The sequence below is a fragment of the Rhinolophus sinicus genome, chromosome 1 (genome assembly GCF_057876585.1).
Source record: "Rhinolophus sinicus isolate RSI-liver-muscle chromosome 1, RSI-T2T, whole genome shotgun sequence".
NCBI lineage: Eukaryota > Metazoa > Chordata > Mammalia > Chiroptera > Rhinolophidae > Rhinolophus > Rhinolophus sinicus.
Genome location: NC_142501.1, coordinates 124713288 through 124740018, shown reverse-complemented (window position 1 = coordinate 124740018; position 26731 = coordinate 124713288). Strand labels below are relative to the sequence as shown.

Here is a 26731-nt window from a genome sequence, read left to right as displayed (position 1 = left end):
AGCAGGTGATACATATCTTAGAAACATTTTTTTCCTCTTTATGAATGAATGTGTGCATTCCCCCCAAATTTATATAAAAGTCATACCTGCTTACCTGACAAATTTTAGAAAAGGCATGAAGAAAAGAATGGTCACCTGGCGCTTTGTACAGGGTAGGATCTTGGACCCCAGGGAGCCTGTGCTGATGTAATAAGAAACAAGCTCTGAGATTCCGGGCTGCCCTGATGGGGACCCACAGAGGACACAAAAGCAAAACCCCAGGAAGAAAACAACAGGTAGGTGCAGGGGATCAATCTGAAAATACCAGGACATATGCTCCCAGTCAAAGGCAATTTCTGTTAACATCTATATTTATAAGAGCTATGCAAAGGGATATGGCTGGGATATCAAAGGACAGAGGGTGTGGCATAAACCTCTCCTGACAGCTTCAGCAAGACACAGAGCTCTGGGGAGCACACGCCAGTACCCGCTGAAGGAGGAGGAAGGTCCTGCTCCAGGCGACTTTCAATTGTGTTGGTTGTTTATCCAGCCCCGGATTTTATGCAGAAATAGGGTTGGAAGCAAGTTGCCTTGATTCTGAAGCAGCTGCATGCTCTGTGGATGCTGCTGGCATTACTTCACGTCACAAGTCACCAGGAGGTTTCTGCGGCCAAGTGGATGGCTCAGTCTTCAGCAGGGGAGCAACAGACCCAGCCACTTCTCCTGGATCCAGAACCCTCCACCCTCATTTTTTAAACATTCTTCCTGTCTGCCTCCTTTTAGAAGCCTAAAAGAGCAGCAGGCAGGCACATGTAGGCAATCCCCATTCAAAGACACTTTCTCACTTCCGAATCAAACTCACGTATAAGCTCCCTGCCCTATCCTATGAAAATGGTTTTTATTAGTGACACAGCACATGAAGCAAAGAAGAAAGCAGTGAGGAGGAAAAAGTCATTTATCCACAGTGCTTTTTGCTATCCCCACCCTATCTGAGGTTCACTGTTTTCATTTCATCCCAAGTAAATTATAACCAGGTCCCTGAAGAACAAGCAATCTGTTACTAGGTTTTGTAAGCTACAGAGCTAAAAAACTAAAAAACAAAAAACAAAAAAAATTAAAAAAAGAAATCCAAAATTGTTCAAAATAATGTATCTTGAAGACAAATAAGTTACTTATTTGTTATTATTACTCTCCAGATAAATGATCTGTACCTGACTCCAGACTTGGAGCACTTAGCTCCTGGTAAGTCTGTGCAGTGTAGGATTTTCAAACAAGGACTGTAGAGCCAGCCTGGGTTTGGATCCCAGCTTTACTACTTACTAGTATGTGATCTTGTTACTTAATCTCTCTTGGTCCAGTTTTACAAAAACTTAAGTCAGTTATGACAGTACCTATGCCATAGGGTTACTATGATGACCAAATGAAATGATATACATTATTTAGACCACATTGGATAACAACTTCTCATGCATATTTGCTCATCTATAAATCAGGATAAAGCTATCCACAGAGTTATGGATAAGCAGAGCCATGCACATATGTATTATACCTTTAAAAGGAAACAGATTGATTTAATAGAACATTGCTCTTATTAAATTCTTTTAAAAGAAATAAATGTAAATTTATAAAAAAAAAGAAATAAATGACTGAACTAGTGCAAGAATAAGACAGAATAGTTATCTCAAGTAAACATAATTTCTGCCAAAGACTCTTTTCAGGCAATCATTAAACTAGATGGAATTATATCTGCTGTGTCAAACTGTAGAAGTTTTAAATGTTATTCATAAAGCTTAAATGGATATTTCTTTTTAAAAACTGTCAAAATCAAGATCAAAGAGCTACTTTTATTTTAAAATTTAAAGTGTTTTTCACAAGGAAAAACCAACAAATAATTTTCCCTAGAATGTTGAAGGGCACACACTAACTTCCCCACCCCCATTTGTACCACACCTTCAAATTTTCTACATTTGTCTCAGAAACTAAATGCAAGTCAAAATCTTCATGAAAACACTGAAAATTGTCATGAAACACATACATCAATGAGATCTGTACTAGCAAACGATATTGACACTTTAAATCCTTTTCTAAATTATAAGGTTAAACAGAAACTAGATCACCAGATTTATAGATTGGAGGCAGCCCAATGTAATTTAAATGGATTTTTAGGAACAGGCTAACGCCAATAACAAAGAAGTATCCTTCTAAGCAGTATGCCTGAAGTTAAAATAAAAACCTAGAATTTTAATTCCTCATTGAATCGAACTTGCATGCAGAAGACCTGACTCAATTCAATGTCAGCGTGCCACAGCATGACAAAAAAATTCTGAAAATTATATTCAGTTACAAGGCACAGTTCTTACCTTACATCTTCCGTAAATCTTTCTCTTCTAGAAGAAACTTTCTAGACTTGCAGAGACCTTGAAACCATCCATCTCTCGCATGCTTCCAGTTCTGCCTGTCTTTATGGTGACTGAATTGCAAGGCTTCGGTTTTTTTTGGTTTTTTTTACAGAAGGAAGCTTTTAGTCAAAATATGTGGTTTAAAGGAGCAGTATCCACCCTTGTTAAAACTATTTCACGGACATTCAGAGGTTTTGTTTCTACTCTATGAAAGTTAAATCTGAGTAGGAAGGCATTTTTCCTGTCCCGGAAATCGGCATAACTAAAACCAATGCTGAGCTAACGAGAAATGTTTCTTCCATGTGTTCCGTCTGGCAGAAACTGCAAGCCATATCAAGGAAACACGTGATGTTTATAAATACAATATGGCTCATGTTGTCATAACCTCTCAATGACAAAAAGGAAAATAAAAGTGCAAGGAAACCAAGCAGCCACACAGCAGGAAAGATGAGATTTGTATCACTTGGAAGCTGCATATCAGATGTGCATATATTACCCTTTTTTGCTTCTTAAAAATAAAGTATAACTGGAAGCAGCAAAGGAGGAAGAAAATATCTACCTTGTTCTGGATCGCCACTGTATCAAAATGTGTTTGCCTAGCTAATCATTTCAATAAGAGTACCTCCTTACCAATTCCAATAGAAACATCTTTTGCCTGTCAGAAAGACATGGCATAAAAGGGACATAATGACATACATTGCGCATAAGTGAGTTCCATAGTGTTAAGTCAAGCAAATAACAGAGAATGAAGGCAAGGATTTCACATAGCCTGGAACTAATGTGAAAATTATAGATGTCTGGATCAGTATCGATTATGGACTTTCTGACCTACTAGATTGTAAGATCTGTGAGAGCAGTTACCATACTCGGTCACTATTACAGTTTACCCTTCAACGATGCGAGGGTTAGGGACTCTGCCCAATCCCCACCCCCCAAGCAGTCAAAAATCCCTGTTTAGCTTTTGACTATTCCAAAACTTAACTACTATTAAACTATTGCCAGCCTGGAGGCCTTCTAATAACATAAATTGTCAATTAACACATTCTTTTTTGTATGTTATGTGTATTATATACTGTATTCTTACAACAAAGTGAGCTAAAGAAAATGTCATTAAGAGTCATAAGGAAGAAAAAATGCATTCACAGTACGGCGCTCATTTATTGAAAAAAAAACCTACATATAAGTGGACCCACACAGTTCAAACCCGTGTTGTTCAAGGGTCAACTATGTATCTTCAGAATCTTGCGTACGAGTGTGACCCAGGGAAGTGATTCAAGGCACAACAGCTGGGTGAGTGAATCAATGAAACTTCACAATAAAGGAGTCGGGTTAACTGCTCTAAAATCATCACTCCTACTACGTAAGTTTGGAGGTATTTGAAATACTGATTACTAATTCAATCTAAAAGCAAGATTTGTCCTACTGAGTTATAAATAAAGTAACATGTGTCTTATTTAATTGGTTATCTGGAGATTAGCTTACTTTTTACCATAGGGGAATTTAACTCCTGAAAGTAAGATGCAGATATGTGTGCATTTCTGACAATCACTTATTTTAATCTGACAAATCCGTTATTCTTATATTAATCTTTAGGGCTAGTCACTGCTATAAAATATTGATAGAGAATTTTGTTAGGACAGATAGACATTCTTATTTTGGTCAGGAACTACTTCTGGGATAAACTACGGAACGTGTTGTATACCTCAGATGTTTCCATTTACAAATCATTGTACTGATCTTACCGTTTATTTCTCCGAAAATAAGACCTAACTGGAAAATAAGCCCTAGCATGATTTTTCAGGATGGCATCCCCTGGACATAAGTCCTAAAGTGTCTTTTGGAGCAAAAATTAACATAAGACCCGGTCTTATTTTGGGGGAAAGACGGTAGTAAGAGAAGGTATTATCTGAAAATTTGTGACAGGGAGAGTGCTGAAGTGGGCTCCCTTTTCATCCAGACATTTAGTGAGCATTTTCTCAGAGCAGGACACTGTCCGAGGGAAACAGAGGGACTTTGCCGCTAAGCAGCTTAGAATTTTAAAAGGAACTTACGATGTGTACAGCAATAACTACAAGGCAGGCAGGAAAAGGTGAGTGGACTAAGAGAGGAGGGTGAAGAGGTGAAGTTGTGGGGAAGTCAGAGGAGAAACAGTGGTGAATGAGGCTTGGAGAAGAGAGAAGGAAGAGGAGGCTAGATAAAGATAGTGGCTTTTGAGTTCGGTCTTCAAAACAGGATGGCACACGGACACTGATGCTTCAGTAGTGGGAAAGGGCAGTAGTGACCACTGGAGTGAGTAGGAAGGCCAGTTCTGGAATGGCCTGTCTGGCTCTGAATCCAGCTCCACTTCTGACATGCTGTGTGGCTTTGCGCAAGTTCCCTAACCAACCTGATCCTCAGCTCCCATATCAGAAACAGGGGGATAATAAGAACTCCTCTCACACTGGGTTGTTTTGAAAATCAAATGAGCAAAATTCTCATTTTGCAAAATGCTCAGCATGGTACCTGGCACAGAGTAAGTATATCATGAATGTTAGTTAGTAATGCCACTGTCATTATGTGAGGGCAGGGAATACCGCAGTGGTTGGGTCAAGGATGACCTTGAATGAATGAAAGGAAAATTAGCTAGGAGTGTTTTCGGAAACTTCCATTTCTGTGGGATTCTCTTCTCTCCCATTCTTATAGGATTATTTCACTGCCACCCCTGCCCCCAGTACTCCCAGTTCCCTACCCTTCTCAACCAGAACACTGCCCTGTGGGAAAAAGAGCTCTATGGCATGGCCACTTCACATATACAGAGGGTGCCAAAAAAAGTGCATACACATTTTAAGAAAGGAAAACGCTGCATTAAAATTGTAATATTCGGGCTGGCCCGGTGGCTCAGGTGATTGGAGCTCCATGCTCCTAACTCCAAAGGCTATCGGTTTGATTCCCACATGGGCCAGTGGGCTCTCAACCACAAGGTTGCCGGTTCAACTCCTCGGGTCCTGCAAGGGATGGTGTGTTGCGCCCCCTGCAACTAGCAACGGCAACTGGACCTACATATGAGCTGCGCCCTCCACAACTAAGACTGAAAGGACAACAACTTGACTTGGAAAAAAGTCCTAGAAGTACACATTGTTCCCCAATAAAGTCCTGTTTAAATAAATAAATAAAATTGTAATACTCAATACATACCGATAAGACAAGATGAATACAAGTCATGTATATACATTTTTTGGCACCCCCGATATATACTAAATAGGCACATCCTTCTTTTTTCCTTCCTTCCTTCCTTCCTTCCTTCTTTCCTTCCTTCCTTCCTTCCTTCCTTCCTTCCTCCCTTCCTATTTAGTGACATATCTTTTTAACCTAGTCAGAAGAGAATAGAATGGATGAAGTCAAATATAAAAGATGCCATGAAATAGACACATAATAGAATTCAGTGAAATAAATATTTAAAAATGATATTTCATGTGTTGTAAAATCTTATTAAAAGCATCATTTCAAAACTTGCAAAACTTAAATGGAAATATCAAGAAGGGGAGGCTGTAGGCTTAATCCAAAGGGTCAGAAAAAACTGGGTTCAAATCCGATGTCTAACATTTACTGGCCTCAGTTGTGTCACATGTAAAATAGAGTCAGCATACTTACTGTGCAGAGTTGTTGACTAATTTAAATAATACATAAAGAATTTAACACATTGTGTACTATGTTGGCACAAAAAAGTCTATTATCCTACACCCAGAAAAACAATGGTATAGAATGAATATCTTGATTCCACAAAAAAATTAATAGAGTTCACATAAATTATTCCAGTTTTGCCCTCCCAAAAAGACAAAGTGAAATGTGTGACAAAAAGAAGATGAAAGCAGAAAATTAAAAAAAGAGGCCAGGAACAAAGCCAACACACAAAATACATGTCGTCAAACGCCTGTACACTTGCTGTGCGTGGGCCACAAATTTAATTCTAAGCCTTAGAGTAGCAACACAAAGAGGGAAAATGATCACTTACAAGATTCAGAGAGTCCACACGATAAAAATAAACCAGGAAAAGAACAACTATTTCTGGTGATGAGAACAGAGAGATACTTTTATAGTGGGTTCTCATTAATGACAGAAAATTAATACAGCATTTGTAACACAATCATTAACAGTACTCAAAGTATTGTGTTGAGTAAGTGTTTACTTTCACCATGGGTAAGACACCACAACTGGCTTTCGGATGGATACAAAGACAAATACGGAAATGTTTGTGTCTTTGGAGAACTTACGGTCTTGTGGATGAGATGAACATCCATCTAAATGATTATAACACCAAGAGAATGTGCAAAATGCCCCCTAAAAGGGAAAGATTAATTCTGACAGAGCATTAGAGAAAGCTTCATGGAGTAGGTGGTCTTTTATATGGCCTCTAAAAGCAAGTGTTGTTTTTTTTTACATTTTATTATGGAAATTTTCAATAATTTAAAAAAAGCTGAGAAAATAATAAAACAAACTGCCATCATCGAGCTTTGACATTCTGCAACATTTTACCAATTTTGTTTCATCTATTTTTACCTTTTTGGTTTGCTTTGCTGGAGTATTTTAAGGCAAATCACATTCATCGTGCCATTTAGCCTGTAAATACTTTAGTATGTCTCATTTTTATAAACACAACCACCAATCCATCATTATACCCAACAGAATTACCAGTTATCCTTAATATCATCTGATTCCTAACACATGTTTAAATTTCCCAAATAGTTTCAAAGATGTCTCTTATAATTGGTTTGTTCTAACCGAGATTCAAACATGGTGCACATGTGGCATTTTGTTGCGATAGCATAGAAGAGACAGAGAAACATAATAGTGCCCTCTCCTACCCTTTTTTCATGCCACCAATTTGTAGATAGAACTGGGCAATTGTCCTGTAGTATGTTAGATGGGTGACATTTTGAAAAGCAGATATGTGGGGCAGGAGAGTGCATTTCAGATACTTGGAGTAAGAACTGCAAGGCGGCTCTGCTTGGGTGTTGGGGTGGAGATGATTCTCAACTTTGGCCTGGGCTGGTCTTTGCACAATGGGAAGTTGGGCTTAGGGAGATGACTTGGGAAGTAGAGTTGGGAGACTGCTTAAAAGCTGCTGCATAACTAACCAAGAGAAAGATAATGAACGTTGTACCTGTAGCATTGGAGCAGTATTATCAGGAGCTTGAGACGTGGAGCCCAGTTGCATCAGTTCAAACCTCAGTTCTGCCTCGCTCTAGTGCGTGGCCTTGGGCAAATTTCTTAACATACCTAAGCAACTGTTTCCTGAGCTCTGAACACGAATGCTTATTCCGATACCTGCCTCAAGGTCTTGTCTTGAGGATTAAATGAAATTACTCAGAAAAGTGGTTAGTAAATGCTCAAAAAAGTTAGCTATTACAATAGTGGTGCAGGCCATGGCAGCAGGGTCATCTGTACCAGGCCTTGCACAGTAGAATGGCTCTGGTGATTGGTGGGATGTGCTGGGAAACAGGAGTTAAGCTACTGAATCACTGAAAACTCAACTTTTTAAATCTCTGCTCCCCACCCCTCAAAACACACACACACACACACACACACACACACACACACACACACACATGCATGCACACATACACACTCACCATCACAATCATTCACTCGATCCCTCACAAAGATAGAAAAACATGGAGGAAAAGTGCTTGGAAGGAAAACAAAAAATTAAGACTTTTTTTCTTCAACAGGAGACACTAGAAACACTGGAAGACTATCCATGGGGAGATAACCACTTGGAAGTTGAACACTTGTGTCTTGAACTCTTAGGAAATGGCAGAGCTAGAGATACAGTTTCTAGGATCATCTATTTTGATATAATGGTTCAATCAGAAGTAGGATAGAAAATCACAAGTGACCAGGTGCAGATAACAAAAAAAGCAAATGATAAAACACACATGTACAGACTGGGGAGGCCTGCCTGAACACACTGACGACCATTTAGGGGGCATAAGGAAGAGTTAGTGAATAAAAGAGGCTGAGGTATGTCTGAATGTCGGCAAGGAATTTGGAAATGGCAGAGAATGGAAATCAAGGTTTCGAATCAGACCGCTCATCGGTGTCAAATGCAGAGCTCTAATAGGAGAGGTCTGGGACGGCAGTGACTGATTTAGGTATTAGGAAGTCATTTAAGATGCAGGGACAATTCTGGGGAGTGTGTTCTAAATCGAAATCTGGAAGCTGTCTATATACAAGTGAAAATTAAAGACATACAAGAGGAGAGAACTGAATAATGGGAATAAAGCATGTGAGAGGATAGAAAAACCTGAGAACTGAAAAAGTCACTGGGTTTGGGGACTAGGAAGTCACCGGTGATACCCTTTGAGAGCTGTGGAATAGAATGGCTCATCTTTGAGTTGTACATTTGTGAATTACAAACTCGTGAGTACGTATATAATTTTTGCAAAAGGCATGGTGAGCTCAGTCCCTTGGGAACTGAATTATCAAAACTATCTAATGTAACAAAACAAAAGTTAGGCGACGGAAAAAAATCAGAAGATGGGTATGCTCAGCTCCAGCAGAGAACCACAAGTCTCATTAGATAGACTAGCCTCAAGAATGCTCAGCTAGATGCTAAATGAAAAAAATTAGACACATGCTTTCCCCACCAAGCATATATTCCGTGCGTGCCCACAACCTCAGTGTTAATACTTTTTAGTCTAACATGTTCCCTGAGTGATATACTACCATCGTAACACCGCTCAGGAGAACTGACTGTTTTAGCTTAGAGTCTTCCACTTTCCTTCCTTTCACAGGCAAGATATTAAATGCATTGTTTAAGGAAAGTTACAGAGGCCCCTGCAAAGTTCTGGCCTTGCTGTTGTTGTGTCTCTGCTTGGTGCAACCAATGTTTTTCATGATATGCATGTGTTTGGGTAATGTATGGGCAGCTGGAGGTCTGTCCCAGGTTGCCTCTGGAGGCTGGTGACATCCGGCACAGGGCTGCATAACTGATGCATCTGAACAGTTATCGTCAAATTCCTTCACGGCCACGTGCACATTGCAAACATACGGGAGGATGCAAGCTCCCCTAAATGCCCCGTGCAGCTTGGTTTAGTCTACTACAATTCATCCTTGCCCTGTTCTTTATTTCTGTTCTTCACTGTGAGCAGTGGGGTTATGCAGCTGTGCTCCAGACAGGGCTCAACAAAGCTTTCTTGCCTTTAACGGCAAGGCAGCTACATCCAGGAAGGAGAGAGAATTTCAACCTTTAGAGCCAAAAGGTGAGGCTGAAGGAATTCCATGTCTCTTAACTTCTGGAACCTGTAATGGGGCCAAGTTACAAACTACAGGCACGATCACACCTACTTGGTTTTCAAACTGTGTTCTATTTCATATTCCTAAGTCGTCTTCACGGACACCTAAAAGCTTTTCTGCGGGTTGGATGGTGAACATTTGTTGTCTCCTCATCTGGAGACAATAGTTAATTTTCTCACACACAAAAATGCAGTCTTAAAGTAGGGCGTGGGCAACATAGACAGTGATTGCGAGGGTCTTGCCTAAAGTAAAAACAGAACAACTTTACTGAAACCCACAGCAAAAGTTCTGAATTCTAATAGGCTTTGTCCATATGGTTAATATTTGATTCTCTCCATGCTCACTGCTGGTCTCTTATGTAGGTATCACATCTGCTTAAGAGTTAAAACAGGTGTCCTCCCCAGCCGTAAACAAGATTTTCAGAGGCGATTCTGGGACCCCTGTGTGGACTCCATGTAAGAGAAACAGAATGCTGAGCACCATGGAACTCCAGTTCAAAGGCTAGACATATCAAACATAAAGATTTCCAAGGGAGCAAAGACTCTTAAGAGCGTCAATGAGAAAGAGAGTAACAAAGTAGAAAAGGCAAAGGGTTCTGTAACGTTCAGTCCATGCTTTATGATTAGCACGACTCGATCTGTCTTCACATGGGGCTGGTTTACATTTGGAGTGTAACTGGCTAAAAATAAACCTCAAAATCCTAGACTGTCTGAAGTAGCAACATAGCCTTCACTTCAAATCACACATCATTTCGGACATAAAAAAGCAGCAGTTGAATCTGTAAGAGGCCTTTTCCTCCAGAAGTGTAGGCTCTGATCCCACAATGTCATCACTCATATTCCAGGCCAGAATTACACAGAAATCCTTCCAGCCCTTTCTATTCGGACGCCTGGCCTTTTGGTCCTATACTCTGATACCCTGTGAGGTAAATGATATCCACTTCTGAGATCCTGGAACCCATGACCACGTGGGAAAGGGAGATGAAGGTAGTTAATCAGCTGACCTTAAAATAGGGAGACTATTCTGGAGTATGGGTTAGGCCCAATGTATTTATAAGTGTCCTTAACAGTGGAAGAGGGAGGGTTAGAGATGTGATGATGGAATCAGGGCCAGAGAGATGCTATTTTGCTGGATTGGAAGATGGAGGAAGAGGGCTGCAAGCTGAGGAATGTGGGTGGCCTCTAGAAGCTGGAAAAGAGAGAAAACATTCTCTCCAGAGCTTCCAGAAAGGAAAGTACATGTCAACGTCCTGCAGATGATGCCTTGATTTTAGTCCACCTATATTGGACTTCTGACCTCTAGAATGGTAAAATAGTAAATCTGTGTCATTTTAAACCACTGAGTGTGTAATAATTTGTTACAGCAGCAATGGAAAACGAATACACACTGTCAGGAAGTGGAGATGGCTTCACCTCAGGAATTCCAACTCCAAGACAGAGAGTGCCTGGGTTTCTTTGGCAATAAAACCTATTCGCTTACTTTTTCTAGTTGAACTCCAGCATCCAGCCGAGTGCTAATCCTCAGAAAGGATAATATAAACTAGTATAGCACCTTCTAAATTTGTGTGTGTGTGTGGAGGGGGGAGGTACAGCTGGCGAAGCTAATCTTACTTTGTTTTCTCCCATTTTTTCCTGCAGAGGAATGTAGCACTATTGTTAGAAGCGCTATCCCTTTCTAGTGGACCTGCATTAATGTGATTTTAAAAATGTTCCTTCTCAGTTTAATCTGCTCTTTTTTCTTCAGAACATCCCCGTGTGCTTTGAATGTTTGGATAATCTTCTGAAATGATCTAAATCTAGAGAATTTTAGCCCCCAAATCATGTAGGTTTTTGTCCTACACCTTCAATATAATTCAGGTAAGATTTGATAATATTTAATACAGTGCAACAATAACCAGGCCTAAATTAGAAGGTGAATAATTTAATTAGAGAATTAGGGCTTGGAATAGCTGGTGTAAGAACTTTAATAAATTTTACATGCAATTATACTTGATTTTTGCTTTTGTTTTTTCATTGTTACTTGTATGCTAGCTTTGTTGTAATTGGAGGAAAAAATATCAAGACATCCTCTGAAGAAGTTAATAGTATTATGGACCAAGGACTTTTTTATGCACAGGTTTTTCAGGATTCCCTTGGAGTAAGGACAAAACTAAACTTCAAACTTAGAAATGAATGAAGATGTGTGAGGCCCTATTTCAATCCCTTTGCCCCAAATAACCAGGAAATCGGATTTCTCTACCAAGAAAAAAATAATGAGCCATCAGATGAGATGAGCGGTGGGAACCCCGAAACCTGGTGGTGGGATGTGATTAGATGAGGAGCAGCAGGAAGGATGGTTTGACCCACTGAAATAAGATAAAAAATAGAACAGGAACACTTACCCTCATGTCTCCATTCACAGTTTTCGGCGTGTGATTGAACGCATGTGCAGGATCCTTGTTGTACACTTTGAGGAGGGATCTGTCCTGAATGTTCCTAGAATCAAAAACATCAATAATTATGGCAGAGGAAAGGAGCCTTACTTGGGCCATTTTGTTTGTCTAACCAGAAAAGTCGGGAAAAGACAGCAGGAGACAATCCAGCTATTGTCCACAATCAACCAGACAAAAAGTTCTTTTACATAGAATAGGCAAAAAATAAATAGGGAAAAGAAGAAAAATGACTTCAGTTTTTCTTCCTTTTTTTTTGTTTTGTTTTTCAGTAAAGTATTATTCTTTCTGTGTAGTTCTCCACCCATAGATATCGGATGGCATGAACTTTCTTTCATGATTCTGAGCAAGGAAAGATAACACTTTAAGAAACAATAAAGCTCTAACATCTACAATATGTTCAAAGAGATTTGGTTAATATTTAAATATTTAATTGCTTACTTTACCCGAACACCTGGTTTTCTGCTTATCTCATAATGCACACAAACGAAGAATGCTTTTCCCCCCTTCAAACTGTTTTGGCAAGGGAGAAAACATTTATTTGCAGTCCAGAAAAAAAAAAATACCACAAAGATCAAAACTAGTATCTTTACAGTATCTTTTTTCCCTCCCATAGTGAGTTTTTTTAAAAATACTTCTCTACATACAAGTTGAATTACTGGACGCGCAGGGTATTTAGAAGGAGTAGCAGCAGGTAAACGCTTCCACTTATCTGTCTCTCCTTCTGAACCCAGCATTTAGAGACGGGGAGTCAGTCGTACCAGAGCAAAGAATACATCTTGCTCAATGCCTACCTTAAAATTATTTAAGAGCGTATGAATGTCTACGACGTCCTTCTCCCTGCATATTCAGCTTTCATCAGCAGAAGGCCACCCAAGGCACTTACAGCCCAGCCCCTATGCTTCTGTGATTCCTTCCAATGCCGGTATGGTGTGGTGTGGTGTGGTGAGCTCAGGGAAATGTGTGCAGGAAGACGCATTCCTTTCCTCCAGGTGCAGCCACACGTTTTGTGGGCTGATCGCAATCACTGGGATTATTGGGCTATGTTTTTGTTTTTAAACGAAGTGGAGGATTCTTGGACTAGTCTTGCTTCCCTCTTTTAAATACCCGTCAGTAATTACTTTGAAGCAATGACTAGTCCAAGCTTGCACGATTGCTCCAGATTTCAAGCAGCTCATTAGAAGTCGACTTAGGGGGGAGTGTGCAGTCCTTGTTATTAGAAAGGTCTAGGCTGCTATAAAGGGGGGAGTTCACAGAAGGTAAGAATGTGGGGATTCACTAAAAGAACTCACCCTGTGGCTTGGGGGAAAAGTCACAGTAACGATGTGAAGAAACTGAAAACCATACTTGAACCATGAAAAAAATTTAGTGTGTGATTCTAAAGGTATTTAAAATACATGAGGTGGGTTCATGATTAATTTAGAAACATGTTCGTCCAAGATGAACCAACAGTAAAGGCTCAGATTGCATTTACTATGGCAACATTTACCACAGCATTTCAACCTGAACTCTCTGTAGCATTTCTCTAAGGAAAATATGGGGAACCCAACACAATGATGAAATAGCCAAACATTTAACAAATACACTATCTCTTCAAAAAATACTGAAAGGTGTGAAATGAAATTTGTCTCTGGGTTTAGATGAAAGCCACTGTCTTCAGTTAAAATCCACATGATACTCTTTTTGGGGGAGAAGGGAAGTCCTATTTAATGGTGATGGTGGGAATTTACTCAACCATTCAAATAAAATATAATTTAGGCATTTTATGCATAAAAGAAAGAATAATTCTTTGGAAAGGATGTACATGTGATTATCTAACATATACATTATACTCACCACCAAATAAAAATATTCTCCACTTAAATTTTTTAGACCCATTTTTATATGTAAATCAAAACACTGAAAAAAGTAAAATTCTAGACGAATTTGCAAATCAATGACTTCCCACTTAAACATTTTAAATGAGATTTTTTTTTAAAAATCAGGCTATCAGTACATAGTACTGCAGAGTAAGGGTCAATGAGATCATCAGTTTCACAAATATTAAATGAAAAGTGATCAATGTTAAAAGTGATTGTTTCTCTGAAGCACTGCTTTCATCTATATCACCCAAACTGCATTAAAGAGGCTCATCTTAGTGGGATGTTTGGGGACCTTTTCGTCTTTGTCCTCCCTCCCATCTCTTTATTTGTAACTACCTAAGGACACTACCAAAGAATGCATAACGGAAGTAATAGTAATCCTTTGAGGCTTGGGCTAGGCTCTAGAATATTGTGACTCATTATAATATACAAATTCTTGCACAGGCTGTGAGACAGTGGAGTGCAATTATTCATAATAACCTCATCAGCCTTGAGCTCCATAATCAAAAGTGGCTTTGCCTACTTTCATGCTTATTTATTGTTACCGTATCCCTCAATTCCTCTAACTGCAAAAGGCAGAAATTCAAGAAGACTTGTAAAATGCCATGTCCATGTAAAAACACCACATAGGATTATGTTACTGCAAACATACTCTTTAAATACAATGCGATTACTTCTTGTTTAAGTTTATGCTTTGTAACCTCACATTTCTTTTTTTTTTTTTGGTGACAGTCTGATTAATAATTTATTCCAAAAAACAAACACGAATTTTCTGATACCCATGAATATTTAAACATGGTTTTAAAAAGCAGGAAGGTCATGCAACAGATGTAGCACCCACCTTAGGGCATGTGTCAAACTTTGAAAGCCCTAAATTACTCACACACCTTGGCACATGCAGAAATATGTCATTTGTGATCATTATTAGATATTTATCAGTTTACGTTATGCACTAGCAGCATAATTTTTAAAAAGTGGTTTCCACTAATTCCATAATGAAGAAACAGGCCAGCCTGCTATCTGCACAGGGCAAGGAGCCAGAAATCCAAGTTGTGGCCCAGATGAGTTCAGGAGGGAACATTCTGAGGGAATAAAAAATTGTTGACCAAGAATGTGGAGTCAGGTTTGGGGTTTGGCTGGTTAATGAACTGGCTGTGTGATCCTGAATAAGTCTGTTAACTTTTATGCATCTGAGTATCCGGTTCCATAAAATGGAAAGGCTGGATTAGTCACTAAACAATTTTTTTAAGTTCTGAAATGTTTAGAGGCTACACTAGCAACTGCTTCTTGGTATTGATTTAAGTCCTATTTCTCAGGCTGTTTGGTTGGAACAGATCAGATGGGGTCTCTTCTGCTCTATACACAATACCACTATGGTCGATAACGACTCTTTTATTTCCATGCCATCTGCATAGCAGGAGTCCATTTAGCCTTGCTTTACAGTATATCCTACTGGGGGCCCTGGAGAAAGCCCACTTGGAAAGTGAGATCCTTTGGTAAAGGCCAACTATTTAAGAATCAAATGGAAAGAGAGAATACTTCTCAGCCCCTTTTCTTGTGGACAATAACAGCCCACGGCTCTTATTCTACCTTGTTCATGTAAAGAATGACCTAAAAGGCTCTGGCTATGAGGGAAAGAATACTTCAGGAGGAGTTAGGCAAGTTCCAGTCATACGTAGTGCCCTCAACTCTTATGATATATAGATTGTGTCTCTCCACCTGGGCCTTAGTTTCCACAACTCTTAGATGAACAGTGGACTAAATCATTTCCTATGTTCTTTTCAGATGTAACATGCAAAGATCAATGTGGGAGAACTTTGTCTTCACCTTCGTAAACCACACCTTGTAAGTGAATAGTAGAAAACCAGACAATGAATTCACACCTGGATGAGATAAGCCGGTAGGTCAGGATAATAGCAATGCTTTCCTCACTGGAACCTGGAGAGGTTAGGATCCAGTACAAAGTGTAACAATGCCAAATGCACCATGGTGGACACAGACACATGGCGTTAGCTACTCACCTCACATCATTTAATTCATAATAGATATTTCTGCTTTCATCTTTGATGTAAATGGCGACACTGGGCGACTCCAGCATTTTCATGGTGAGCTGCTGTGGGAAGGCACTTACGAAGAGAGCACGGATAGTGTCCGCGCTTGTGATTTCATTCGGCATCCTGAGCTGCTTGGTTTCATCTCCGTACTGGAGATAGAGAACTCCTGCACACAAAATGAACACAGTAATCAAGCACAGACCAAGATTCATAGGACATGTAGCAGAAGCAAAGCCACGTCTGTCCTGCCACGTGCAAGGATGTTCAGGACAAGCTTGGAAAGCACGTGACGAGAGATGTATGTTTGGAATTTCCAAGGAATGTACTCTCTGCTTATTTTACAAGTACCCGCTTTCATCCTTTGGAGTCCAGACAGGTGTTAAAGAGGCTAATTTTCAACTTTTTTAAAAAAACCAAAAAGACAAGAAGCTAACCTCTGGTAGCCTAAAGCAAAAGCCAATACTTTATTCCCTTGAAAGGTATATTTAGGAATTTGACTCCATAGGGTGATTTTTCCCCCATGTCTTTCATTAACTAAAAACACATTCATTATAACCATGTATAAGATATGTAATTTAAGTTTTTATAATCTACTCAGAAACATTTTATTACTTTCCAGTGTACAAAGCAATGTAATAGTTAGACATTTAAACCCCTCATAAAGTGATAACCCACCCCCAAGCTACTACCCCTCTGACAACTTACACAGCTGTTACAATACCATTGACTATCTTCCCTATGTTGTACTCCACATCCCATGACTATATATACCTATATATTTATAGTTGACACTCAATATTATTCTACTTCAGCTCTTCAGGGGTATAGCACATTGGTCAGGCATCTACACAGTCTATGACGTGATCCAACGTGATCCCATCTGGCACTTTACATGATCTTTATAATATTATTGACTATATTCCCCATATTGTATTAACTACCAATTTGTATCTCTTAATACCTTCACCTTTTTCCCCCGACCCCAACCCCTTTCCCATCTATCTCCCTGATAGATCTAGTACTTATCTGGTACCATACCTAGTTATTACAGTATTGTTGACTATATTCCTTATGCTATAACCTACACCCCCATGACTACTGTGTAACAGCCAATTTGTACTTCTTAATCCTTCCCCCTTTCACTGGTCCTTAAACTCCTACCCCCCATCTTAAAGAAGTCCCTCTAAGAATCCTTGTAATACTGGCTTGGTGGTGATGAGCTCCTTCAGCTTTTTCTTGTCTGGAAAGCTCCTTATCTGTTCTTCAATTCTAAATGACAGCCTTGCTTTGTAGACCAATCTTGGTTGCATGTCGTTGCTTTTCATCATTTGGAATATTTCCTGCCAATCCCTTCTGGCCTGCAAAGTTTCTGTTAAGAAATTAGCTGACAGTCTTATGGGGGCTCCCTTGTAGGTCACTAACTGCTTTTCTCTTGCTGCTTTTAAGATTCTCTCTTTGTCTTTAACCTTTGGCATTTTAATTGTGATGTGTCTTGGTGTTGGCCTCTCTGGCTTTATCTTGTTTGGGACTTGCTGTGCTTCCTGGGCTTATGTGTCCATTTCCTTCACCAGGTTAGGGAAATTTTCTGTCATTATTTCTTCAAAAAGGTTTTAAATTCCTTGCTCTTTTTTCTCCTTCTGGTACCCCTATAATGTAAATGTCAGTATGCTTGATGTTGTCCTGGAGGCCCCATAAATTCTCCTCGATTTTTTTGGGTTCTTATTTCTTTTTGCTGTTTTGGTTGGGTGTTTTCTGCTACCTTATCTTCTACATTGCTGGTTGGATCCTTTGCTTCTAATCCACTGTTGATTCCCTGTAATATATTCTTCATTTTCATTATTGAACCCTTTATTTCTGACAGGCTCTTTTTTATGGTTTCCATCTCCATTTTTATGAGATCACTGAGCATTCTTATAACTATTGTTTGGAACTCTGTGTCTGATAGATTGCTTATCTCTGTTTCGCTTAATTCTTTTTCTGGAGTTTTGTTCTGTTCTTTCATTTGGGACATGTTTCTTTGTGTCTGCATTTTGGCTGCCTTCCTGTGTTTGTTTCTATGTATTAGGTAAGGCTATGTCTTAGTAGAGTGGCCTTATATAGTACGTGTGCTGTGGGGCTCAGTGGCACAGTCTTTCTGGTCACCTGAACCACGCACTCCAGGTGTGTCCCTTGTATGGGTTGTGTGTGCCCTCCCCTTGTAGTTGAGCCTTGGTTGATAACTGCACATCAATGGTAGGGACTGACTCTTGGGCTCACTGGTTGTGAGGACTGGCCTTGACTACAGTGGAAGAGTTGTTGTGCAGGGGCTGATCCTATAGAGCAGGATCTGCTTCAGCAGGGCTCTGCTGCCTGCCCAATCTGCCCCTTGGGTTTGTCGTACTTGGAGACTGCTAGGTGATTCTCCAGCTCGTTTTGAAGCAGGTTTCTGGGGCGCCAGCCCCAGGACCACCTTGGAGGGAGCCGGCTTAGGTCTACTTCAGCCACAGCACATGCCACACCCAGAGCCACCTAGCAGGAGCCAGAAAGAAATCCGCAGGTGTCTGCCACCCGTGCTGTGCATGGAAGCGCCTTGAGAGGCCAAGCTGTGAACCAAGGCTGGCTGCCACTAGTGCCAGATTAGGGCTGCTCAGCCAGAGGAACAGGATACACTCAAGCCAGATGCTGCCTGTCTGGGTTCCATGAACCTTTGAGAGTCTAGGAAGGTCTGCAGCTTGAGCCAAGGTAGGCGGTCTGCATGAAAAAGCCCTGGAAGCAGCCTGGGTGTGCCTAAAAGTTGAGCGGGGCTAGGTCTCAAATCACCAGCGTGGGGCGAACTAACTGTGGAGACTCAGAAATGGCTACCACCCATGTTCACATGCAGGGAAAAGGGAGGGCTCAACAAAGAAACAATGGCCTCTGCCAGGTCCTCTGTCCAGGAGAAAGCCTCCTCTCCAGCCCTCGTCCCAAGTCAGACAATCCAATTCCCCACCATTTGTCCCTGCCACTTTTCCAGATGCTGCCTCAGCGCTGGAGCTCAGAGTGCGTGATTGCACTGGTGGGTAAGTCCACGCACAGTCGCTTTAAGGGGAGCACCTGTGAGTGCAGCCGCACTGTCTCACTCAGTCATAGTCTCCGCTGTTGTTCACAACCAAAAATTATAGGGATTTCCTCTCCCCGTCACTGGAAACCTGGGCTGGGGTGGGGATGGTATCTCTTGCTGGTTTGGGGGATGGGGAGGGACCCCCACAGCTGAAACAGCCCTCCCGATCTTTAATGGTCACACACAAGTGTGGGATCAGCCCGTTCCGGGTCTCTGACCCTCCTATAAGTCTGGAGGTGGCTTTTTCTGCAAGTCCTTAGTTGAAAGGCTTCAGTTCAGCATGATTTTAGGCGATTCTCAATAATGGTTGTTTTGTAGATTAGTTGGAATTTTGATGTGGTTGTGAGAGTAGGTAAACACAGCATTTACCTACTGTGCCATCTTGGTTGTCACCCACTCAGAAACATTTTAAGTGGTGATGCTACATCACTGCTGTGGTCTAATACATATTTATTGAATATTTATATCATATGAACCTACCTATAAGAAAAGAGCCTGGCACCCCAATGTCTCAGAAAGAATTACAAGTCAGCTACACAAATAAAAACACAAGTACAGAATCATAGAATTTCAGAGTTCCAGCAGGTACCTGGCTCCCAGTGAGCCATGCCTCCCAGTATTCATGTTCCTGTGGACTGTCGTTTCTTCCCAGATTGAGTCTGGGCTTTGTCATGTGACTTGCTTGGGTCAATGGGACACTAGCAGGTGTGACGCAAAATGGAAGCTTGGTAAGTGCTTGCACACTAGAGCGTGTCCTGTTGATGAGTGTGGTCTTGGATTCTCCTTCACAGAACCAAGTTTCTGAGGAGTCCAACCAAACAAAATGGGGAGGCCACGTGGAGAATAATGGAAGCTCTGACTGATGCCCCCTACTAAGCACCCATTCCACAACCAGGACTATTTGCTAGTCATGAGTGCAACCCATCTTGGTAGTGCTATCCCCAGCCCCAAATGAACTGCCCCAGCTGATGTCACATGGAACAGAGTTGCCCCCTCCAAGCCCTTCCCAAACTGCAGAATCATAAGCAAATAAATAATTGTCGTTTTAAGTCACTATGTTTAGGGTCATTTGTTATTCAGAAATAAATAACTGAAACAGGGTATTGGAGATTCTGACATTTAATTTGAATCCTGTTTCTTGTGAAAATCTACTGAGGAGGGATTACCACCACTACAGTAATCTTTGGCAGGAGAGACTTAAAAGAAGAGAATACAATACGACTTCCGGTTAAATATGGCAGTGTGTGTAGTAAATTTATCTCTAACTTCTGAAATTCCAATAAAATGACAACGAGGAATAAAAAAAGCATAAAAAAAGCATAAATTAAAGAATTAGAGGAATGAGAGAGGAAACAATAGCAGACAAGAGAAAGCTGACACCTACGTCTTCCAGGAGACAACTCCACATAAAACACACAGAGCCAGGGAAGCGCAGGAAATGAGGCACCAGGCCCTTTGAAGGCAGGAATGCAGAGTGAGTGAAAAACATGAGGCCTGACTGAACTTTCTTTCTTTCTTTTTTTTTAGGGGCACAGCAACCTGCCCACATCTCCCTTTCTATTCCACTCAGCCAAGCGACTCCCCGTATCCACAGAAGAAGACTGAAGAGGTTGAACCAACACACTAGATTCTGCTTACCCAGCCCTGGTGGCAAGGGGCTGATATCTCAGTCAGGAAACTGGAGGAAGCCCTCTAGGAAAGCTGACTGGCCTATGAGAAGAAACCAACCGATTTTTGAGGGTAACTGATTGTTCAGGTTCTGTCTGGTCACCCCGTTGTTAAGCCGCCTGGCCCATCTATAAAAGCTTCCCGATAGTACATCCGTGCCTCGCTTACACATTAGCAGACTACCCAGGGTTAACAGACATTTCATAAAAGCCTTTAACGTGAAAGAAATGACCAAAATAAACTGTCCAACAGAACCTCAGAAGACATGAGACAACCCAAGAAAAGGGGAATCTTTGGAGAGCAAGAGTGAGCTTTGGGAACCATGAAAGCAGAAATTAAAAATTCAGTAAAGAATACAAAGTTGATGAAATCTTAGAAAGTGGAGTAAAAAGACTAAGGTATGGGAAGAGGGTGAAAACCAGTAAGAAAAACAGAATTACTTCAGAGCATCCGGATACCTAACAATGGAGATTTGGGTATAAAAGAGATTAGGAAAAACAGAGAAATTTTACAAAAAGTATTATAAAAAAGTTTTCTTCCCCAAAACTGAAGGATATGATTGGAGATTGAAAATGTTCATGCAATGCCCAACACACTCAGGCATGTCACTGAAACATTCCAGATGGCAAGGGAAACAGAGGTTCCTATGAGCTCCAAGAGGTTGGGGAGAAAAGTCACAAAGGAAGGGTCAGGAGTCAGAAAGGCATTAGCTTTCTCGACAGCAACCCAGAAACCAAAGACAATGGAGAAACAGCCTCCAAAATCTGGGAGAAACTCCTTTCAATCTAGGTTTATATCCATCCAAACCATCAATCAGGTGTTTGTTAAAGTTAGTTTCTGAGCAAGGCCTTTCCTGACTGCCTTATCCATTATTTTAGTTCGCATTCTCCCTCATATTTCATACTCCCATCCTTGCTTCATTTCTGTTCCTCAGCATTTTTCACTATATACTACAATTCATATTTTAATTATTGTTATTGTTTATCGTCAGTCTCTCCCTCTAAAATGTAAGCTTCATGAAGTCAGGTTTTTTTTAAAAACGTTTTTGTTGTTGTTCATCTTAGCACCTGTGATATGACCTGTTACATACTAGTAGGTTCTCAATAAATATTAGTTGAATGAATGATTTTATTCGTCATCCAAAAGGAACATTCTTTTGGGGTTTAGCTGAACTATAAGAGCTTTTGCTACATGGTGTAAACAGCCTATAATCTTGTTCCTGCTTTATATACACATTAGAACTACATTCTGGAGGGCTGTTTCCTTGATTGGAGTAGTCCTTTTGCATTGAGCATAAGCAGCTCACGTTCCCCTCACCGTCCACCAGATCCTCAGCTTCCTCATAGAGCTAGTTTTCCAGAATACCCACGCCATTACACGTTGTTCAGTGTACAGAAAAAAGCTTTCAAGCCTGATTCCAGATCATGCAATGTTTTTGCCCCAAACAGGAGATGTGGCGACTGTCTCATGTGATTCCTAATGCCATATTAAAAGGCCAAAACCACTCTTGAGGTCTGAGTCCCAGCCATGCCTAGGCGAGGCCGCCGCCGATGGACCACTTATGGGCTCACTACAGTCAAATATCAGATCCTCACTTCCCCAAAGAGCCTGGTTTTCATTCCCACATCTGCATTCTGTACGTGCGTGTGCTTGAAATAGAATTTGTAGGCTCTGAGTGGAAAAAAAAAAAAAATCAGGCCTAAACTAAGGTTACCTCAGGGTCTGGCTGGTGCAGCTGCCAGCTGGGTACACAAGTCCAGTTACAGATCATGAAAATCCGGAAAAGATGGGAAACATGCCTTTACAAACAGCGAATAGTCTCTTTACACTTGATTCAGTTTGCTTTCTCAATTCAGGAAAGGTATTTTGAAATGCTTAAACTCAGAAGGAATTCTCTTAATATACGATGGCGTTTTATTGGCACAGTGATGGAATATTCTGGCATACTTCCCTACCTCTGAGATCGTGCTGGCTGCTCCAGATTCACAGAGGAAGTCTGTAGGGCTTTGGATCATAAACTCCCTTTTTATTAAGAAGGGAAGAGGACAGGGAAATGCATTTGTATGATGTCTGCTATGTTTCAGAAACAGCATGCACGTACAGCAGGTCCTCACAATGGCATTTCCTTATAACACTGATGAGATACCCTGGGAACTTAACTCTTGTTTATATCAATTAGCCTAGGTAAAATTGGTTTCATTATATGTCATTTCACTTAAAGTTGCAGAACCTATGAACGACGTTAAGTGAGGATTTACTGTATTTCACTGAATCAGCACAGCATCTCTTGCCAGGTCAGTATTATGGCCCCATTTCACAGATAGGGAAAAGGGAGCTCAGAAGGTCCACCATAACTTACCTACAGTTACAGCTGATAAATGGCTTAACTAAGTTGTAGATCCCTTCCATCCATCCACAGAACCCACTGTAAACAATAATATAAACTTTAAAATGGAGCCAGAGCTACCAGGCCAGAGGAACTGCCTCACATGTTTTATACCTCCAACCTTGGAATGTTAAAAACAAGGCGAAATAACCTTTGGACTGGACCTAGGGCAACATTGTGTCCCAAAGAACTGTTTGCAAAGATAACGAGAAAGCAGTTATTATGACTATGGGACTGAGGACTACTGGACTGAAAATTAAAAACATTGTTTAGGATTAACATCACTATGTTGTTATCTGCACCAATGCAAATGCCTTCCTTCTATTGATGTCATCGTTTCCCTTCCCTTTCTCATAAATACCCGTTGCTTTTGTCTCCTAATTGGAACACTATTTGGGCTTCTGCCTGAATTAATGATTCCAGAATAGCTAGTCCTTTTTATCTCAAATAAATGCTTGTTTGCTTTTCACTTGAGAAGCCTTTTATTTTTAGGTTAGCACCATGGGTCTCTCCCTTGAAGCATACGGCTCTGAATTTCTGTATTTAGCCATATTCATCTCCTCCAACCTTACTCTCAGGATGATCTTAGCTGTCTTCACACTTTAGCCTGACAATCTGCTTGAAGATGTTGAGTCATGATGGGGGCAACTCGGAAAAAAGATCCTGTCTTCAAGTCAACTGAAACAAACGCTGACACATGGTTGGAAACCATACACATGTTGGGAGGCGTGGGGAATGCACAGAGCTCTGAAAACAAAAGTGTTAAAATGAACCTCACAACACTTGGACCCCTCTGAGACCCTCAACACTCAAGGATTCTTCCATCTCAATGGCTCTGCAGAGGCAATGTGCATTTTTCACCAAGAATTCTTGGTCACAATTTTGCAAAAGTTAAAGTGCACTTGGCAGGTCACACTTGTGTTACACAGCCTCATAATTTTTGAATCTCAGAATCAGTTCCAAAATGTGGGACATCTTCTAAAATATTCTTTATCTTAATATGGCATGCAAGGATTTTCACAGTGTGACCTTGCTTGGACTGAATATTTTTTGTTTCTCCAAAATGTTAAAACCTGAATCTCCAATGTGATGGTATTTGGAGATGGGTCCCTAGGAGGTAATTAGGTCATCACAGTGGAGCTCCTGTGATGGAATTAGTGCACTTATGAGAAGAGACACAGAGGGCTCTCTCTGTCTCTGTCTCTCTCTTCCTGGCATGTGGGATACAACCAGAAGGCAGTCATCTGCAAACCCAGGAAGTGGGCTCACCCCAGACACCAGATCTCCCATCACCTTGATGTTAAATTTCCCAGCCTCTGGAACTGTGAGAAATATGCTGTTTAAGACACCCAGTCTATGGTTATTGTCACAGCAGTGAGAACGGACTAATACAGACCTCAAGCTGCTGTATCTGCCTTTATTATCCCACATCATGCCTCATTCCTAGAGCACCGTAGTTGTAGCGGACCTCTTGCTGCTCTGTGAACCTACCACGCACAGCCATGCTCCACACGTGTTACTGGCTCAGTGACCTTCCCACCATTTCTTTGCTTGGCACCCACATTACCTCCTCTGAGAGATCTTCCCCAACCACTCCTCCATCACTTTTCTATTAAGATTTGAGGAATTAATTTTTCTCACATATGTGCTTACATTGTGTTTTACTGAAACTGCAAGCATGGCTTTTAACTCTGCATTATGATCAGTTGTATTCATCAGATGGTAATACAAAGCAGAGTGTTAGGTACATATCTTTCTGTTGAAATGAATTCAATTCTCCCTGTAATGTAGCCAAGTTAATATGATATATGCTTGCGTTCTACAATTTCCCCTAAATGACATTTTCTATAGGCAGACGATGGTGACAAGTTCAAATGACCTAAATTCCTCAGTTTCTCCAAATCCAATGTAATATTATGCAAATCAATATTTGCATTACAACTATGGCAAAAGGTGAATGCCTTGAAAATATAAAGAGCTCTTTTAGTACTTTCTGATGAAAACAGTATTCAAATTAATAAGAAAAACATAAATATTAAAATAATAAGATAGCTTTTTACACCTATGAAACTGGCAAATGTTTTTACAATAAAATATACGGTGCTGACAAGGGTTGGGAAAATGACTTCTCTCACATACCATTGTTGGGAAAGTAAATTGATAACACGTCTCCAAAGGACTATTTGTCAATATGTGTCAAAAATTCCCAAAATATACATATGGTTTGAGCCAGTAATTCTACTTCTATACATTTTGCACAAAGATGTACTTACTAGGATGTTCAATAAAGCATCATATATAAGGATAATATGGGGGGGGGGTGGCGACAAAGGGGGAATTCAACATTAGGGGATTCGTTTAATCCCCTAATGAGTAAACCTATTCATTGGAACACTACACTGTTTTTAAAAGGAATTCTAAAAGACTATGGCAAGGAGAAAAAAAAATCTATATTTTGTTAAATGACAACGTATGTTATAAAACAGAAAGGGACTAGATTTTTTTTAAAAACTAATCATCTTGATGGCAGTGATGGATCTAGGATTTGTGGGGCCTGAAGCTTATACAGTTTTAAGGGACCTCTTTAAAAATCAGAACACAAAGTTAGAAAATTAAAATTCATTATGAAAGTTACTTTGTTTATAGGAGTCTGAACCTTGGTTGTAACAAGTGAAATGATAATACCATTGAAGTGAGCATCCCAAGGCATTTCCGTTAAAAAAAAAAAAAAAAAGAAAAGAAAAAAAAAATGTCTTCAAGAATCTGTTGATGATGTCTGGAATTCAAGCTGTGTTGAAGGCGTGAATGTCAAAAATGCTGATTTCTGATGCTGTGATCCTATTCATTCCAATGTGTCCTGCTGCCCTTTTATATGGATAGGATAATTAGAAACTTGTCTATGAAGAAGCTATACTGCAAAGTCCCTTTAGAACTTGCAGCAACATCAAGTCAATAATTTAGTCTTAAAGGTTCTCTACAATTAAGGCAGGAATATAAGACAATACTGTGAGAAACACTATAACTATTTATGGGTATACTACACCTGTAATTGATTGCTTGTTACACTTAAGGTGAACTTAACCATTGCAATATGAACTCATTTTATAAGGCTGAATACTAGAAAATTAGAAAAAGGAGGCAAACCCTTTAAATAAAGTATGTGTAAAGCAAATCTAGCAATGTATGAAACAATACATCATTGACAAGAGTTTCTCAGGAATGCAAGAATGATTTAACACTTGAAAATCTAGTCCCAATACATTCTATTAATAATAGAAACTATTAGATCGGTGGAAAAGTAATTGTGGTTTTTGCAATTATTTCTAACCTTTTAAACCGCAATTACTTTTGCACTAACCTAATATACAATAATCTTGAGAGTATCAGAAAAATGTCATGAAAAACCCAAAACACATTCATAATTTTAAAAAACCCAACAACTTAACTAAAGAGAACTTTCTCAACTTAATGAAAGGAATCCATCAAAACTCTCCAATAAGCATAATGCTTAATGATAAAACATTAGAAGCATTCTCCTTCAACTCGGAATGTTTGCTGTCATTGCATCTGAAGTCCTGGTTACCACAGTTAATACAAGAAG

At 40.1% G+C, this 26731-nt stretch overlaps 1 protein-coding gene across 28 annotated transcripts in view; it reads right to left on the bottom strand.

Moving 5' to 3' along the window:
* The window catches only part of KIAA1217 (KIAA1217 ortholog), a 753165-nt gene that overhangs the window by 87897 nt on the left and 638537 nt on the right, over window positions 1–26731 (bottom strand). For 25 of the 28 annotated variants that reach the window (XM_074324916.2, XM_088789215.1, XM_088789195.1 and 22 more), the window contains 2 exons: window positions 15965–16163; window positions 12034–12127 (listed from right to left, as the gene is read on the bottom strand). In XM_074324916.2, the coding sequence (XP_074181017.2) occupies window positions 12034–12127; window positions 15965–16163 (293 nt within the window). Of the gene's footprint in view, window positions 1–2339; window positions 2686–12033; window positions 12128–15964; window positions 16164–26731 lie in introns of those variants that run through there. The other 3 variants (XM_019754190.3, XM_074324919.2, XM_074324920.2) reach the window with 2 other exon arrangements.